We start from the raw sequence: 19234 nt of genomic DNA on the forward strand, positions 1-19234 counted from the left end.
ATTTTTTAAAAGAAAAAGGGGTTGTAATACATAACACAGCCCAGCATTTGCAGGTTATATTCTCAGTATTTACCCAGTATACACTGTACATAGTATTTACCTAAATGTACTTGGTATATACATTAAAGTTACCAGAATATACCTACCCAGTACATAAATTGTAATTACCAGTATGTGCCTGCCGAGTACGTACATGGTATTTACAGAAATGTACTTGGTAAATGCACAAAAGTTACCAGAATGTACCTACTCAGTACATACAAGATCTTTACCTAAATGTACCTAAATATATAGTACATAAAAGGTACAAGAATATACCTACCCACTACATAAACGGTATTTACCAAAATGTACCTGTATGTACATAAAACTTACCAGTATGTACCTGCCCAGTACATGCATAGTATTTACTGAAATGTACCTGGTATGTACATAAAAATACCAGAATGTACCTACCCAGTACATACATGATATTTACCAAAATGTACCTGGTATGTACATAAAATTACCAGTATGTACCTAGTAATTATCCAGTATATTCTGATATGTACCTAGTACTAACCAGGTGCGTGCCATGCATGACTAAATACCTTGTTCAAATACTGTATGTACCAGGTACCAACCTGGTACATCAGTACATACCTGGTATATAGGACTTTCCTGGTACTTAGCTTATTCTTACTGTATGTACAAGTTTACAGTATGCATATACGGTATACTTTCAAAGTATGTCGCTTGTATTTATTGTGTATGTATACATCCCCGTACTTATTGACAATATTTTGTGTCATCATAATCTGGTAAAATAGGGAAAACATTACAAAGCCTACTGAGTATGTACCCACAAAGTACTGGGCTGTACTATATAGTGCTATCAAAAAAAAAGGCAAATAAAAATGTAAAAATATTTTAAAATAGCCCTATGTAAGTTTTTTTGTTAATCAAAATGAACAAGATTTTCACCAACAATAAAAATCCACTAAAACATCTGCATGAACCACAATTGTAAAAGATTTATCTGCAAGTCAGTTCTCAAATCAGGGCATATTCATATTTGTACCACTGTAAAAGGGAAGGGATTTTATCATGTGCCACAGCATCCCAGAATAAAATGTATAGACTGTGGGCAGGCCCAAGAATCATGCTTGTTGCATTCTCTTCTCTCTCCAACAATGGATGCACTTTTGGTTTTGCATTTTGAATGATAGGGCAGTAATGAGTTCCTCCCAGTTTTTAGCTTTTTATATGTTTAGCAGCTGTTTCGAGGGGAGCCTTTAGAGAAGAGATTTAGAAATAACTGCAGCAGCCTGACTTCTCCTTCTGTGCCTCAATATACTCGTGAATCTGGAACTTGGGTTCATTGGGGTGCTGGGCCGCTCGGTGCTTCAATTCCCTAGAGAACACAAATAGAAATTACTTGTACACAGTTTTAAAAGCAGCAGCACACATGCCATGTCATTCACATGTAGCTTTTGAAAGATTTAGAGAAGATACCAATTGTATTAAATCTGTATGCCCCCATTAATGTAGGAAATTTGCAAAACCTTTCAAAAGAAATCCACACCACACATGCATTCTCAGCACAGAGTTCAGCTCATTCCTGGTGTGTATCAGACTCTTGTCTCTGATTCAGGATCCCAAGGTGCAGTCATGGAAAGGAGGGTGTCTGGTTTGGGTACCTCAGGGTCTTGTGTGCAGTTCTACTGTTTTTTCAGACTATGATGTTCAGCATACACTGGGACAGTTGACAGCAGAGTGTGGAGAAGCCTTCAGGGGGTTAGGGGGTTAGTCTTTGACTAAGTTGAGACCGTTATTTGTCAGTTATTTGGGAGTCTTGTTCGTGAGTGATGGTAGGATGGTGCGGGAGATGGACCAACAGATCCAGGTATCCTCTGCAGTAATGAGGATGTTGCTCTGGCCTGTTGGTTGAAAAAGATACAATGCAGAACTGAGAGTTAAGGCTCTGGATTTACTGGTCCGTGTTCCACCCTCACCTATGGTCATGAGGTTTGAATCATGACCAAAAGGACGAGAAACAAGTGACTGAAAATATTTTAAAGAGGGAAATGTGTCTTCTAACAGTCGAAAGGGAAGGATTATGCTGGAAATTTCCAGGCAAAATGTTTCTGAAGCGTTTTTCTGTTTTCTTTGCAGCCAGCATAAACACAAGATGAACCGGAACTCATGATTGAACTGCTCAAGACACCAGTTAAAGCAAAAACAAACTGGTTTTGTTGTTATCATAACTGAATGAATGAATCTCTGGTTCTAGCTTTGCGTACCAGAACTGTGAAACTGGGGGGAGGAGGCAGCGGTCTGTCATGGCAGCCTACATATGCTTTTACTATAACCTGTGGACATATCACAGTAGGTCTGAGAATACTTTGGTGTCCTGGATGAACTGAAGGAGGCAGCTAGGGAGAGGGATGGGGGCGGGTCTGGGGATGTCTAAGTTGTTACTCCCATGACTAGCTCTAAAACAAGTGGCGGAAGATGAATGGATGGATGGATGATGGATGGATGCTTTTTCAGTATACAAGAGGAAAGTCCACTTTTCAAGGTTTTTGACATCTAATAAGTATGTGTCCAGATGGTAAAACATCTTACAACCTGATTTTAAAATTTAGGGTGTATTCACACCAGGAAAGTCCTTTGGTCCACTTGTTTGGTCTGGATTAAAAGCAGACTTTTATTTTTTTCGTTTGGCGCTGTTTGCATTCACTGCATTGAGCTTTTTTGCAAGCTGACTATAATTTATACACAAAGCCACACTGATGATGACCTTTGCTTCTATTGTACAAAAATGATGGGGACAGGACAGCACAGACCTGGAAATAAAGATGGTGTTAATACAACTACGATACCATTTAGCATTTTCATAATGATATACTTATAATTTTGGGACAGTGTTGGCAAATGTGTGCCACAACACAAAGAAGACAAGATGCTCTGTGTGTTGACTCACAACAGGGGGGAAACAAACTCTGGTCCTTTTTAAAATGAATCAAATGGGTCAGGTGTGAATGCACCTATAGTAACTTTGCTTAACAACATCAGATTATTACTAAAAAAGTTAAAGATTACTTTATATAAATGAACACATAAACTAAAACCATTCTGACCAAAGTGATGCACATGTAGAATGAGTGGTGAAAGACCGTCATACTTAGCCACAGCTGTGAAGGCCAGGTCTACGTTGACTCCTGTCTTTGCACTTGTTTCCATGAAAGGAACTGAATACTCCTACAGCCATGAAGAGAATAATCAGCAGTGAGTGAAACAGTGCCCACACTTGTTGTGTTGTGTATATTTGTGTATACTCACTCTGGCCAACCTTTCTCCTTCATCTCTCCTGATTGCTCTGTCACTGTTCATGTCAGCCTAAAACAGCAACACAGTCTTTAGGGATCAGGACTGAATGGATACATGCTGTCTGTGTTCCTCTCTGGTAACTTATAAATACAAAAAAAAATTGGTCCAAAAATACAAATGCATATATTTTATTTATTTTTATATCTGTTGTTTTTTTAATAAACTGTTACAAATACAAAGTAGCAATGATGAGCGTTAAAGAAGTCTCCTTCACCTTGTTGCCCAACAACATGATGACTACATCACTCTGTGCATACTCATGGATCTCTGTTAGCCATGCCTGCAGGACAAAATGTAGATATTCGGAAGTTATAATGCACACACAGAAGGGAAAATATTAGTAAAGTTGGCCAAAAGATAGTTTTGTAGAACTTAAACCTTAACAGGTATTATATTTTATTACATTCAGTTTAGTGGAGTCATTCCATGAGAGAAATCCCACCAATGACACAACAAAAATTACAACTAAGTGAAGAAATTTATTGGCTTTCAAAAAGCACTACAAATTACAACTAAGTGAAGAAATTTATTGGCTTTCAAAAAGCACTACACACTTTATAGCCTTTTCTTAGGTGAAACCTGATATAGTTTTGTAAACCATTGTGTGAATATGTTTGTGATTTTACTGGTAATTTTATGTACAGACTGGTCTGGATGGCTAGACAATATGGTCACCCAGAGTAGGAAGTATAGAAGTAGCTACATGCCTGAACATGTATTCAACACATGACTGAAACATTAACCAAAACAGGAATTATGTCAAAAGGATTTGAGCCTGGAAATAGGATAGGGCTTCCTCCTTCAGAAGCCGTGTTTCCATCCAATTTTAATTCAAATTTTGAGCAAATTTTGAAATTTTTGCAAAAATAAAAAAATGAAGAAATGCGAATCAGATGTGTTTCCATCAACTGGCTTGAAGTGAATCTATTATGTCAGACACATGCATGTAGTAAACAGGAAGTAAAAGTCACAAACTTGCAGGGCCCATACATCTCAGGACAATGAGAGAAGTTATCAGGTACGTGTTGCTACTATCAGGAAAGTTGTAATTATTCTGTCATATCAACTAGTTCTGAGGATATTACATGCTGTCTGGAGACTCAGAGAAAGAAATGCAATTCTCTTCACGTTACTGGAATAACTGAGAGGCTGACAGCTGCCAGTCTGGTACCGATCAGACAGACAGCAGGAACAGCTGATCAACCATGTTTGCTACGTCAGAACTTTTTCAGAAAATATGTTTCCAATTGCGCATTAACTCTTTTTCAAAAAAACCCAAAACCACCTCAAGTGAGCGTATAAACTTTTTTTGCGAATTAGAGGAAGTTTTTACAAATCATGCTGTTTCCATTCACCTTTTCTGAGGCAATACTTCAAAATGTGTATTAAAAAAACGTTGATGGAGACACGGCTAGTGATGTCAACTTAGTAGGCGGGGTCAAATTTTTTTTTTGCAAAAGTACAAAATTGGTTTAAACATAACAAATTGTCATTAAAATTGGATAAAAAATTACATGGTATTTAGTAATAAAAAGAAAACAATTGATATTCCATTTATAATGGATGGTGTTGAAATTTGTAGTGTCAATGAGGTGAAGTTTTTGGTGTCATCATTGACAAAAAACTGACATGGAAACCTCATATAAATAACTTGAGAACTAAAATGGCAAAATCTATTGCAGTACTGTATAAAGCAAAGGAGTTATTTAAGGATAAAGCACTATTTACACTATGTAATGCAATAATTGTTCCACATTTGATTTATTGTATAGACGTCTGGGGAAATGCATGTAAAACCATTACTAATCCTATTTTTTATTTTTCAAAAAAAAAGAGCCATAAGAATTATTACAAGAAAGCATTACTATCACCCTTCTAATATATTGTTTCATCAATTAAAATTGTTAAAATTTCATAAGTTGGTTGATTATAACATTCTGCAGGTTATGTAAAAGGCTCATAGGAATGTGTTGCCGTCAAACATCCAATCACATTTTGTTAAGAGGGAAAGCTGCTATAATTTGAAGGGGTTACAAAAGTTTGTTAAACTGAAAATCAGAACAAACTTGAAGGACGGATGCACTTCAGTAAAAGGTATAAGACTATGGAATCATCTGGAGGATGACTTATTAGAGCATTGGATTGGTTAATTACTTTAAGAAAATAATCAAGGAAAAATTGTTAAAGAAATATGAAATTGTTTAATTTGTATTAGTTACTGTCTGATGAGTTAAATTTTTTGTTTTTATTATTTGGTTTATCATTGTGGAGCAGATATAAGAATTTTTTTTCTTCTGCTGCCTTTCATATTATTTTATTTTGTATTGCTTTGTTGTGTGAAATGTTTTGTTTGTTTTTAACACGTTAACACGTATTAAGGTAAACAAACATGCCTAAATTATCGATATCTTTCATGAGTATTAAGTTCCCATCAGAATATTGACAGGCTGAATGATTGTGTATAAATACTGTACTATTCATTTAAATAGTCAGTTTCTAAAGTTTCCAGTTAGAAAGTCTATCCCACACTCACCCTGATGTTGTCAAAGGATGATTTGCTGGTGATGTCATACAAAAGGAGCAAAGCTTTGAAAATAAAATGTGAAACACATAAGTCAAACTGCATACAGCGCACATGCAGGACTTTCACAGCTACGATGGATTTCCTCTCACCATGTGCATCTCTGTAATATGCATGTGTCACACTTCTGAACCGTTCCTGTCCAGCTGTGTCCCAAATCTGCAGCAGAAAACAAATGGGACTAAAGCTGGAAACATACTCCCTGCGAACTGCCGACGTCGGCACGGGTTGTCGCAGTCTAATGACGGAAATTACGTCACCAGGCTTCGCAGCGTCGTGTCGACAGCCCCTTTTGGCACAAGCCCCCGCCTGAACTTTTTGACTCCCCTCCCATGTCGACGGTAATGTGTGATTGGTCTGAACTGAAAGCGCTCTGATGGACACAGCAGAAGAATAAAACAAAAACTCGCTTCTGACTAGAGTAGACTGTTTTGAGCAGTTTTAAAGACAGACAAACCGAGAAAAACTCATGCGTGTTTGTGCTGACAGCACTATGCGCTGCATTTACTTCAACCACTCAGCCAAAAAAATAAAAAGGGGGGGGGACCGACTCGCTCCCCGAGCCGACCAGGAAGCAGAGTTTTATAAAGATAGTCAAACCGTGATAAACTCATGAATGGAGATAAACAGACATAACAGATAAACAGGCACGGAGGAATCTGAAACTGTGGAGCTTTTTAACCAGGACAGATGTGGATAAATACGTCGGTTGAGTGACAAATCTGACTTTTTTTCTGCATTATCGGCTGTTGCGGGGGAACTCCATGCAGTGACGTACAGTATGTTTCAGGGAGGGGGGTTTCCCTAATTTGGTACGGGGGTGTCATAGGGACAATGAAAGGTCTGTGCGAAAACGAACAATCACGTGACCGCGCGTCGACCCGTCGGCGTCAGAGCGAGTATGTTCCCACCTTAACTCCAGCAGGTACAACGCAAACACAGGCAGAGGGCGGAGCAGAGGCTACACACTGACTTTCACACCTACCTGTAGTTTGACCTTTACACCATCGACTGTTACTACTTTATTCTGTGAGGACAAACCAGGGAGACAACAATAGAAAGGTCAGGAACAGTTGTTTTTCTGATCCACAATCACAGTCTACAGTCTGCTACAATAGTCTTTAAAGGCAAAACTGAACCAAGACCAGTTTAGTTCACAGAAAAGGACCTAATAATATAATCTGTTCTTGCACCAAACACATTTTGTCAGGTTCTAGGACAGGGCTGTCAAACTCATTTTCACTGAGGGCCACATGAGTGTTATGGTGGCCCTCGAAGGGCCAGTTGTAATCAAATTTGACCAGTGTTGTATAAAGTACCTCAAAGTGATACTTGAGTAAAAGTACAAGTATCTTATCATAAAAATACTTTGGTAAAATTAAAGTCTTCCCTAAAAATATTACTTGAGTAAAAGTCTTAAAGTATCTGATATTTGTTGTACTTAAGTATCATAAGTAAATTTCTGACACAAAATCTACTTAAGTATTAAAAGTAAAAGTACTGAGTAAAAGTAAGCAGTTAGATTTTCCAAAATGACATTTATTGGGAGGTGACTTCTCCAAAAAATATTTTTTCTAACAGCGTGCAGCTGTGATGGGTTGTGTACAAGTTAATAGGGTGTCAGAAAGGTATATATTTATACTTCTCATCCAACCACAATTAAATTCACTCTATCCAGGAGACATAATTTATCAGGATAGTATTTTTTTAGTAATAACAACTTGGAATAAAATAGGAGTAATGACTTCTTAATTCTTCTACTTCTTACCTTTTAAAAAATGTAGTGAGTAGAAAGTACATATAATTGTGTAAAAATATGAGTAAAAGTAAAAAGTACGCTGAAAAATAATTACTCAAGTAAAGTACAGATGACCAAAATTTCTACTTAAGCACAGTAACAAAGTATTTGTACTTAGTTACTTTACAACTCTGTGTTTAACTTTGACTAAACAGTGTTTTAACACGTCCTCTTTTAAACACTGATAAGAACTAACTGTACGACTGACTAAATCTGAAATAAATACAGAAATATTATTAAAAGTGAAACAGAGTTTTACTCAATGACGAGTTTCTAGTGAGTAGCTATCATCTTAAATTCTGAACTCTCCCATTTTCTGACAGGGAATTCTCATGGATGATCGACATGCATTATGAGAGATGGTAGTATATGGTCAATGCTGACTCTAAAGCAGCTTATTTTCAGACATTAATACTGTGCTATCCAACTAAAATGCTCAGTTACTTAAAGCCAACAGGTCAATGGCAGGACAATTATTATTATCTTTCACCGTTTAAATTTATTTTGTTGCATTTAATTGAAGAAATTTAAAGTTAGTAGAGGTTAGTACTGATGTTAAATGCACAATACTATATTCTTAGGTTTTCCTTTTTGTAATGTTGACAGTGTTTAATCTATTATGTTTTGATTGAAATARGTTCAGTTACATGTCCGAAATATGTGACAACACATAATTAAAAGTTGKGATGACATTAGCTGAGGATTTTGTCTGAATACCTGTGATTCAGCCGTAGGTCAGTAGGGGGCGAATGCAGGCAGTGAAGAAGGTGTATAAATACATGAACTTCCTGTTTTTCTGGTAGTGTTGGTTTCCCGTCAGCTTGAGTGACAATAAAACTCACTCAGATCCAGAATTCTGTTGTTGTATAGTTTAATTCCGTCTACAAATCATTTTATTTAACAATTGTGTTTCTAATATCGACTTCAGTTTATTGAATACGAATTTTCTTACAGTTTTGGTGACCCCGACGTCGAACTGAAAGTCGAGTAGTGAGCTGTTGTGGGCGTTGGGCTACTAGACCTAGCGGTGGGAACGCCGGGTCGATGTACGTTCTGGGCGCCAAAAAACAGGTGAGCAAAATCATTTTTTGCTTTCCATCTTGATAAACAAACAGGACTGTGCGGCGATCGGTGTTTCTGCTGACTGGGATGTGTGGCTGAGCGTTGGAACGGTCCCGCTACGTGTTAGCTTTGCTAAGCTAAGACTGTGTGTCGGCTTAGCAAAGGCAGCGTGGTATTCACCAGTAGTCATAACAAACTCGGATTAGTTGGACGGTTAAAAGATGGTTTATAAGCGTATGGACATAACTATCTGTGGGGGTTTGCAACCATACAATAAATTGGGCCCTTTAGATAGTGAAATTTGTGTTTTAATATATTTTTTGGTGCGTGTTGCGTGTAAAAATATTACCTTTTTGTCAGGCCGTTTTATGAGCTCTTTCCGAAAGCCTGAGTGAGTCTTCTATAAAAGACTGCGCTAAAAAGGTGGGGTAAAAAATTACCAATTTATGGTGGGGAGCATGGGCCAGTTAAGATGCCCATAATAAGGAAAAATCCATGAAATGTAATTTGTGATTTCCTGGAGGGGACTTTCGTATGGTTAAAAAAAACCTTAAAGGTAATATACGACGACATTGGGAATAAATCCAGGAGTCAAACTCTTTATATTTCTATCCTTTTTGTGTGATTGTGTGGGGTGGTTCACCATTCAGCAGGCGTCAATTCACACGGATGTGTCATGTATTGATTCAGAATAAAAGTATTCTGTTTTAAGAAGTCTGGCACTGAAGTGACCACTGGTGGATTTCTGTGGGACATCTGTGGGTGGGCAGGTTTTGGGTTTTTGTTTTTCTGTTGTTTTATTTTAGGGTGGCTGCAGCTAGGAGATTGTACAAACAGCAGGAGGTACTGGGGTGGACTGCTGCTAGAGTAGTCTACGTCAAGGTCATCGCCTGCTGGACATTGCGCCAGACTTCCTGTGCTGTGGTCACGTGCATAAATTAAAAATATGTCTGATAAATTTGTAGAAGCTTTGCATAAATTCCAAGATGGGTCTCTGGGGGTGGTGTTGTATCAGACTTTTCAGGTTTATCTTGAAGATGTTGAGTCTAAACATTTAAGGACGGAAAAAGATATTTTTGTTAGGATGTGCCAAGGTTTATTAAATGACGGAGACTTGTCACAGTTTAACATAGCAGCGCCCTCACCTGCAGCAACAGACAGAATTGTTTGTAAATTGGAGCGTTCATGGCAACAGTCCATTATGGCAGATGAAGCCAAAACAGTTTTAAAAGCTAAGATGGCTCCTGAGAAGGAAAGGATTTATAAATATTGGAGACACATTTAGAATAATGAAAGACGTTCTGAACTGCAGCAATAATGGTGAAAACAAGACCTTGATGTCTGACCAAGATGTAACAAAGACTCAGACAACACACTGTGACATGGCTGACGAGGTCGTACGCTCTCAGGGGAGCACCACTGAGACAAAACAAACTGTACAGGCGGCAGCTACAGTTACTGAGACTGAGCAGAAAAAAGAAAACACTGAAACCAGAGGTCCATACAAGGAAGTGGTAAACATGTTGGCAGAAGCTGAAAAACAGATGTCTTTGTTAGGTGAGGAGGACGAACCAGATGAAGGCACAAGTAAAACTTCATCACGCCGGACTGGGACAATGGTAGTGAAAGATAAATGGCCAGAAGACGTTGCATATGCGGTAGTGAAGGGGTTTCTGGAGTTCTGCCCACAGAGAGATGAAGATGGTGTAAGAGCTGCGATGAGTAAGTTTGTGGCTCCGCAGGGGCTCAACAGAAATGAGGGTTTGCAGGCTGACATGGCAGGGAGAGAGGTCTCAGAGTGGTGGGATGATGGGCCACCGCCACCTAGTGGATGCTTGCAGGGAGCTGTGCAGGCGCATGGGGCCAGGCCGGATTCTACAGTTCAGGGGAAGAGAACACACCATAATAGACAGCCGCAGTGGCCACAACACAGAGATAAGAGGCAGGTTAAATCTAATATACGCTCATGTATGGATCAAAAAGAAAAAAATTGTATAGGTCTTCTGGACGGGTTCTTCTCTAATGAAACGTTTCATCTCTCCTCCAAGAGACTTCTTCAGTCTGCGAGTTTCAGGCTAACTTCAGGCTTTTAAGCCCTGCCTCCATGTGACTGATACTCACATCACATGGCTATCGTTGACACCTAATTAACACCTATTGTTAACAGGGGTGGAGTGATACTGCCAATAGCCGCGCTGTAGGAGGAGGACAACTGAAAACGGAGGCCTCCACCTCTGTGTTAAACACTGTGTTAAACACTGTGTTAAACACTGATGCGTTCATAGACTCCCAGGCATTTACATTTTCACCGAACAGGGCAGAAAATGTTAAGAGATTGCTGGACAGACCACACATTCATTTCACGGCAGAGGGAGTGAATGTGGCATGACATGTCAGGACCACATTTGTGCAGATGTGACAAATCAGGAGATGAGAGTACATGACAATGTCTTTAAGGACCCTCTAGATGGAGCTGACATGACATTGTTTACTGATGGACACTCTCACAAGACTGAAGGGGGTGCGCTGATTGCCTCTTTTGCTGTGGTGTCAGAACATCATGGACAGTTTGTGGTGTTGAAGTCAGAGGTCATTAGACAACCAGCGTCAGCTCAGTTAGCTAAAGTAAAAGCAGTGACAGAGGTTTGTAAATTGGCGGCAGGAAAAACAGTTAACATTTACACAGATTCAGACCATGTGCATCGATGTGTCCCCATTGATTTGAGTCATTGGATGAGAAAAGGGTTTATGACTGCTTCGGGACAGCCATCGAGTCACCTGCAACAAATATTAGAGTTGTACTATGCATTGAGACAACCACGGGTAGTGTCAGTTTTGAAATGCAGGGCTCACCAGAAAAGGTGTGATGTGGTAGCAAAAGGGAATTTTCAGGCTGACAGAGCAGCAAAATTGTGTGCTGGTTATGAGAAAAACAGTCAGATGGTTCAGGTGGAAGGAGGCGGTGCTTCTGGTAGTTCTGAGGAGGACATTTTGCAGAAAAAAAATTGATGTTCAGACTATACTGGAGTTGCAAACTAATGCTGCCTTTTCAGAGAAAAAAACTGTGGCAGGACAGAGGGGCCAGACAAGATGCTAAGGGCATCTACAGAAACCATGAGGGAAAGGTTGTGGCTCCTGAAACTCTGGTAAACCTGTTGTGTCAGGAGGCTCACAGTAGGGGGGGCATGGTTCCGGTGCTAAGATGCTTGACATGATCACTCAGGTTTGGTGGCATCCTAATATCAGAGCAATTTCTAAGCATTTTGTTGAGATGTGTGAAATCTGTTCCAGACACAACCCGAAGGGGGTGCTGAAGGTTGGTCTCGGTGCATTCCCGGTTCCTGCGGCTCCTTGGAAGGAGGTGTGTATTGATTTCACAGACATGGGAGCTGACAACAGGGTTCAGGGTAAGAGATTTATGCTCGTATGTGTCGACACATTTATTGGATGGATTGAAGCGGTGCCGACTCGCACGGAGAAAGCGTCTGAGGTGGTAAAGTGGTTGTCTCGTGAGGTCATTCCAAGGTTTGGTGTACCTGTGGTCATAAGATCGGATAATGCTAGGCATTTTTCAAATAAGGAACTGCAAAAAGTGGAGAAGATGTTTGGGATCAAGCATCAGTTTGACGACTATGCCTTCAGAATGAAACACTTTACAAATGCAGCATGATGTGATGTCAGAATACATTATGAGGTTGAGAAATACTGTCATGAGTCCGTCCCAACAGGTGGTGGGTGTATTGACACGAGACGACGGCGATCCCTGTGAGATTGTCAATCCAGGGGATTGGGTGCTGAGGAAGTTGGCACGTTTTGACTGGCGTCAGCTGAGGTTGCACGCACCATTTCAAGTTGCGGAGACAATATCTCACTGTACAAAGGTGTGGTTGTCTGGGACAAAGTTGAGTAATTGGATTCATAAAACACACTGCTGCAAATCCGTTGCTTTTACAGAAAAAACTCAGAAACACATTGAAAAACAGCTGGGTGAACTGAATGCTCCTTTTGAAGAGGGAGACACAGCTGCTGAATCTGAGTATCAACCTCCATATAATTTTAGGAGTAAGAAATATTGTTTAAAAAAACTGAAGCCATCATATGAGATAGATGATGGCTTCCGGGGGGAAATGTCTGTTTTTATTTTATTTGTTTATTTGCTGTTTTGAATTAACATGTGGGATGCAAGACACAGAAAAAAAATGATGAAAAGCACACTAACCTGACTGGCCTAATCCATGACAACATGACTGATCTGCCCTCTTATGATGATTTTGTGTTTGAAAAAATGCACGTCTCAAACAGGATACTGCTGGAATTTTTGAAAGGCAGAGGGAAAAGAGCAGATGTGCATTATGAGACTTATAAATTTACTTTTGTGGAGGGGCAAACTGCTTCCATTTTCTTTGATCTGTGCTCTGTCATTGGGTGTGGTTCAGAGCAGGGGGTTTATCAATCAGCAAGAGTATATGTCTGTACGACTGAAATAATGCCTTATTTGAACAAGGACTTTGGGTGTGGTTATCAGTTAGGAGGATGGGGAAAGATTCCTTTTCAGGACAAATTAGACATTAGGAGAGACCAAGTTAAAGGGGGCCTGTGTAATAATGATTCTACTTGTAACCCTACGTTTCTGACTTTGAGAAATCCACAGGTGACAGATATTGGATTTCTGCTGATGGGGCTGGCGGTGAGAGGACGAGACCCAGTTGGTAAAATCTATATTCATGTGGTGCAGCTTAATGACTTAAGCTAACAGTTGAAGTGGGCTCTAGCGAGGAACTTGTTGTAGACACGGGGGTTACTCAGACTAATTATTGGTTAAGATTTGTCAGAAATGCAGCCAGTCAAGCAAAATTGTCAAATTGTGTGGAATGTGCGGAAGCAAGGCCAGCACTATTAACGGTTCCATCACCTCTGAGTAATGCTTCAACTTTTTTCTGTATGTTGCAATTGCATATTACTGAAAACCCATCAGTTCAGTGTAAATATTTAGAACACTTCTTTCCTATGTCTTCAAAAACAGATGTGCCTCCGGTGTTCAAGGCAGTGGAGGGCAGTTTCACTTGTTTGGCCAGAAGGGGGCGGCAGAGAAGCATGGCTGTTGGACGGCTGAATGTGACCTGGTGTTCTTACATAATGTATCATTGAGGGAGAATGCAACAATGTTAAATGTGTCTAGGGCGGATGTATTTTGGTACTGTGGTAATAATCGTTTGTTAAAGGTGTTGCCAGCAGCTTGGAGTGGGCTGTGTGCGGAGGTGTCCCTGGTCTCGCCGGTCAGGTTTGTAAATATCATGATTGATGAATTGCTGGAACATCGGGCTCTCTTGGATAAGCAGGTTGTTTATTTGAACCAGGTTAAACGTGAGTTTGACATATATGAAAGCAGTCCAATGTACATTGATGCTATTGGGTGCCAAGGGGGGTTCCCACTGAATTTAAATTGATCGATCAGGTGGCAGCTGGCTTTGAAAGCATTTTACTTTGGATTACCCTTAACAAAAACGTCGATTGTATCAATTGCATTCATTTTTCTTTGCAGAGGCTTAATAATTTGACCAGGGATGCCCTTCAGAGTGCGCATGAGCAGTTGGCTGCAACGTCTTTAATGGCTTATCAGAATCGCATTGCATTAGACTATTTATTAGCAGAACAAGGTGGAGTGTGTTCATTTTTTGTTGTACATTTATTCCTGGACATACTGAAACTGATGGGTCATTTACAAAGGCTGTTAAAGGTCTGCGAACTTTGTGGAGATGAACAATTTCTCAGGGGCTGCCACACAGACGGAGGGATGGTTAATGAAGATCTTTGGAGGTTGGAAAAATCTGATGTCTGCTATTGTGACGCCATTAGTGATGACGGTGGTAATACTAGGTTTTTGCTGTTTCTGTGGCATCCCAGTGGCTAGAATATTTTGCTTGAGGGCCATCTCCCAGACTGTTCGAAATACTTTACACCAACATCCCACCATGGAGTACCAGATGGTATAGACGACGGACACAGCTCCAGTGCCACCACTACAATATCCATATGGCGCAGACGACGACTGATGTGGAGACCAAGGCCCTGAAAATGATCATTCTAGCTGACATTTTTAGATATAGAATAATAACACTGAAATAGTTATACTCACGTAGTCGGACATGATATTTGTAGGTTAACGAGCCGATGGTAAATGATTTTTGTAAAATGTTGTTTGATTTTCCTTTATGTTTTTCATTATTGATTCTTTTTATAGAAGTGACACACTAACCAGGATATGTTTAGAACTGTTTTAGCATTTTGGTTGATTTGTTTTTACTGTTCTTTGTATGGTTTAATTGTTGATGAGCTAAGGTTAAATCTTAATATGCAGGGATGTTGTTGGTAACCAGGTCAGTCTGCCACGGAAGACAGGGGGAGATGGAACGGTGCTGAGGACTTGTTCCCGACGGTAGGCCATGTTCTGGAACCTCTGGCCTCGAAAGAATAAACACAGCTGACCTGGTTGGTATTTCAATTCAGTTCAAATTCAAAAATACTTTATTGATCCCAGAGGGAAAATTTGACAATAGTTCAGTTTACGTTTTCTATTTTTTTGATTGGAATGGAATAAATGGATCATATTACTTTATATCAGGGGTGGGATGTTAGAAATTTTCCACGTTGTGCTGTATCGCTTAGGGTAATTTGCATACACATTTGTGCCTTAATGCGAACATATAGATTATTATAAATTTCTTATTTTTGTTCACATGATTTGGTCGTGTGAACAGGGGGATTGAAGAATTTTAAAGTTAGTAGAGGTTAGTACTGATGTTAAAAGCACAACACYATATTCTTAGGTTTTCCTTTTTGTAATGTTGACAGTGTTTAATCTATTATGTTTTGATTGAAATAGGTTCAGTTACATGTCCGAAATATGTGACAAAACATAATTAAACGTTGGGATGACATTAGCTGAGGATTTTGTCTGAATGCCTGTGATTCAGCCATAGGTCAGTAGGGGGCGAACGCAGGCACTGAAGAAGGTGTATAAATACATGAACTTTCTGTTTTTCCGGTAGTGTTGGTTTCCTGTAAGCTTGAGTGACCTCACTCAGATCCAAAATTCTGGTGTTGTATGGTTCAATTCCTTCTACAAATCATTTTATTTAACAATTGTGTTTCTAATATCGACTTCAGTTTATTGAATACAAATTTTCTTACATAATCATAAATTTAAAGTTTACCATCGACATAAGAAACATTCTTCATAGTAATTAAAAATATATATATTTTGGGAGTGTGGGGGTACCCCCCTGGTGGACCAGAACAGAGTTGCGGGCCTTGAATTTGATTAGACTGTAACAGGATGGAGACATTTCAGCATATGTTGGACCTGGACCACAGGCTTTCGGTATCAACCAACAAGCTTCTGTCAGATATCTGACTGTTGGAAGAAGGGGTTCTCAAATGTTTTGGATCTGGGGACCCCTTAAAAAGACGAAACATTTCCAGGGACCCCACTCATAAAACTCATGCTGATTTAAAAATAATTTACTGCATTTTTAAACCCTAAATGCTACGGGAATAATAATTATTGTTTGGTTTAGTATGCTTGTTTCACTTGTATATTGTTCCACATTCATTGCTAAAAACAAAAACCAAAAAAAAAAAAAAAAAAAAACCCAGTTTAAAAACCTCTGGTAGTTAAACTGAACTGGATTGAGCCTGGGTTTTTGTGAAGCTATTCCAGAGACCAGTTCTGTTCGGTGTCATTCTGTTGTTGGAACCCAACTGTGAGATATACAGAGTGGTACCACAGCATGATGCTCCCACCACCATGCAGGATGGTTTACCAACATTGTTTTTAGGTTTAAAAGCCTCACCTTGACTCTCCCAAACATATTTGTTATGGTGGACAATAGCTGTTTGTTTTGTGTGACAGAAGGTCACTGGTTTGTCCAGGTGTCACTTTTACAGCAGGATTTTTGGTCAGCACCATCTCAGTCCATGTTGCTGTAAAACTGGATTTATTGTGGATAATCAGACGTAACCCTTCACAATGAGAGCACCTTTATGTAGGACTGATTTATGCTAAGTTCTATTGTATAATCACTGCAGCCAGAAAAAAATAGTGGTTCACATAAATCATTAAAATAATCCAAACCAAACTATTCCTCATCCTAATTAAGCAGATTAGATAAACTTAACAAATACAACAACCACACAGCTTGACAGACTTTATAGTTTTAGACAAACTAAATGGTAAATGGTACTGAACTTACAGAGCGCTTTTCAAGTCCCTCCGGACCCCAAAGCGCTTTACACTAACAGACATTCACCCATTCACACTCACATTCACACACTGATGATCACACACTAAATGAGTAATTTCATTCTGTTAGGTTCAATTAATGTCGTTTGTATTTACTATTTTTAGCCTCAATACACAGTATTATATATTTTAACCAACAAATAAAAAGGTAAATACAGTATATATATGCAGAAAAGAACAAGGAGAAGAAATTCACCGTGAATCCAATGCCGACTGTAGCAGAGAAGGAACCAGGGATGAACTTTCCCTGATCAAACTGCACCAGCAGAGACGTCTTCCCCACTCCACTGTCCCCAACCAGGATTGTCTGCAGAGCACACACACACGCACGCACGCACGCACGCACGCACGCACGCACGCACGCACGCACGCACACACACACACACACACAGAGGAGAGATGAGACATTCTCCAGAATCCAAACTTCTTCAGTCTTCATCTTCAACTCAACTCAGACGACATGAAAGCACGATGCAGTGATCTAAAAAAACAGGTCCATGTTTCCCTCTGAAGCATCCCAGTTCTGGAAGTTTTGAAGGGAACTATGTCCCATTCTGGTCTAACAGAGGATTCTAGATGTTCAGCAGTTCTGGCTCCTCTGTACTGAACTGTTTTGTCCGGATGGAAGCTGGTGTTTTAGAACCTGTATTGATTTCTCAGGATAAATGTCGCCTGTCCAGATGTGTAAGCTGACAATGCCAGAGGCATTAATGCACCTCCATACCATTAGAGAAGAAGGTTTTTAACTGTGCACTGATAACAAACTGGATAGTTTCTCTCCTTTTTAATACAAAGGAAGTTTTTCAATATTCAGTGTGCATTGCCAATGCAATGCACACTATTGTTTTCCTGTTTCTCTTTATTATTATTATTCAACTTATTCCGTCTTCTTCCACGTCGCCATGCTACTCTTCCTGCATACTTTGTCCTACAGCTGCCATTGTAATTTCTATCTGTAAAGGTCCTAAGCCAAATGATTGCTATGCCTTCTGGTGCCTGTACAGTTTGTAGTTTTGAGTAGTTTCCGTGTGAGATCAATACAGATTTTTTTTTGCGCAAATGACAGATATTTGATGCTCATCAAACAAGTAACCGTCTGAAGGGTTGACATGTATGAAGTCCCGGGCAGGTCAGAGCCACGCTGCGCGTGGACAGGTGCAGCAGCTGCGGTCAAACTGCCCCTCGCTTTAAAACCAGTTAGCTGATCTGTCGTGGCTTTGTTCTGCTCGTGAACACAGTGTTACAGGGGGAAATTCTGCGAGGTGCTTTTAGAAATATAATATATTTAAAATACGACATAATCCTATTACGTAATCTTATTTTAAGATATCAGGGCATCTTAAAATAAGATAGATCATCGTGAATGCGACACTTATGAATCGCTCTCGCTAAAACACAGCACAACCATAAACACGGACTAGTCTGTGCATTTTGGATGTTAATAATTGTAACGTAACGTAATATAATGAGAGGAAACAAGTCATTGTGTGAGAGCGGGTGCATTTTATCACCACCAAGGACAAGTCGCACAAAATGTGTCTTCTGCTGTGGCGTATGTTAAATCTGATATACAACTTACATGTTTACAACAATAAAAACAAAACTACTTGCGTGTCAGCTTAGCTTGCTAGCTTGAAATCTTACCTCGAGGGTTAGACATTCTGGAGCTGAGGCCGGCGTTGCTGGCGAGGAAGAAATACACACCGCCTTGCCCGCGGCCGTGATGTCACTCCCCTGCTTCGGGGTTGTGAACATAGACCTTTTATGTAAAGGCTAGATAAGTCATCCCTGCTGCCGCCGTGTGAGGATGCCAGAGACTCCACTAGTGTTTTTATATACCTCTATGATTGAGAAGTCATTTTAATTTTGTTACTTGTTTTGCGGGGCGGGTGTGAAAAAGAAAAAGCACTTTCCTCTTTGTTTTCACTGCAGTTGTGTCAAACAATGGGCAGTTTTGAAGATGAAAATGGAAGCAAAGTTTGGATAACTGATTTCTAATTATATTTATGAGTTAAAAAATGCAGTTTTGACTTTGAAATGAAAAAGCATTTCTGCTAATGCATTTTAGTTTTCTAATTTGACTTTTCTAAAAGAATTTTGGTCACTTTTTAGCAGTACA

At 39.6% G+C, this 19234-nt stretch overlaps 1 protein-coding gene across 2 annotated transcripts in view; it reads right to left on the minus strand.

Moving 5' to 3' along the window:
• Positions 1 to 993: 993 nt before the first annotated feature.
• The window catches only part of LOC106537220 (ras-related protein Rab-37), a 20204-nt gene continuing 1963 nt past the window's right edge, over positions 994 to 19234 (minus strand). The window contains exons 2-9 of one of the 2 annotated variants that reach the window (XM_014034602.1): positions 17312 to 17422; positions 6939 to 6980; positions 6046 to 6112; positions 5906 to 5958; positions 3587 to 3652; positions 3325 to 3381; positions 3167 to 3243; positions 994 to 1393 (exon numbers count right to left, since the gene is read on the minus strand). In XM_014034602.1, the coding sequence (XP_013890056.1) occupies positions 1288 to 1393; positions 3167 to 3243; positions 3325 to 3381; positions 3587 to 3652; positions 5906 to 5958; positions 6046 to 6112; positions 6939 to 6980; positions 17312 to 17422 (579 nt within the window). In that variant the 3' untranslated portion in view covers positions 994 to 1287. The remainder of the gene's footprint in view (positions 1394 to 3166; positions 3244 to 3324; positions 3382 to 3586; positions 3653 to 5905; positions 5959 to 6045; positions 6113 to 6938; positions 6981 to 17311; positions 17423 to 19234) is intronic. The other variant, XM_014034604.1, reaches the window with a different exon arrangement.

This window comes from Austrofundulus limnaeus, unplaced genomic scaffold, assembly GCF_001266775.1.
Source record: "Austrofundulus limnaeus strain Quisiro unplaced genomic scaffold, Austrofundulus_limnaeus-1.0 Scaffold2184, whole genome shotgun sequence".
Lineage (NCBI taxonomy): Eukaryota > Metazoa > Chordata > Actinopteri > Cyprinodontiformes > Rivulidae > Austrofundulus > Austrofundulus limnaeus.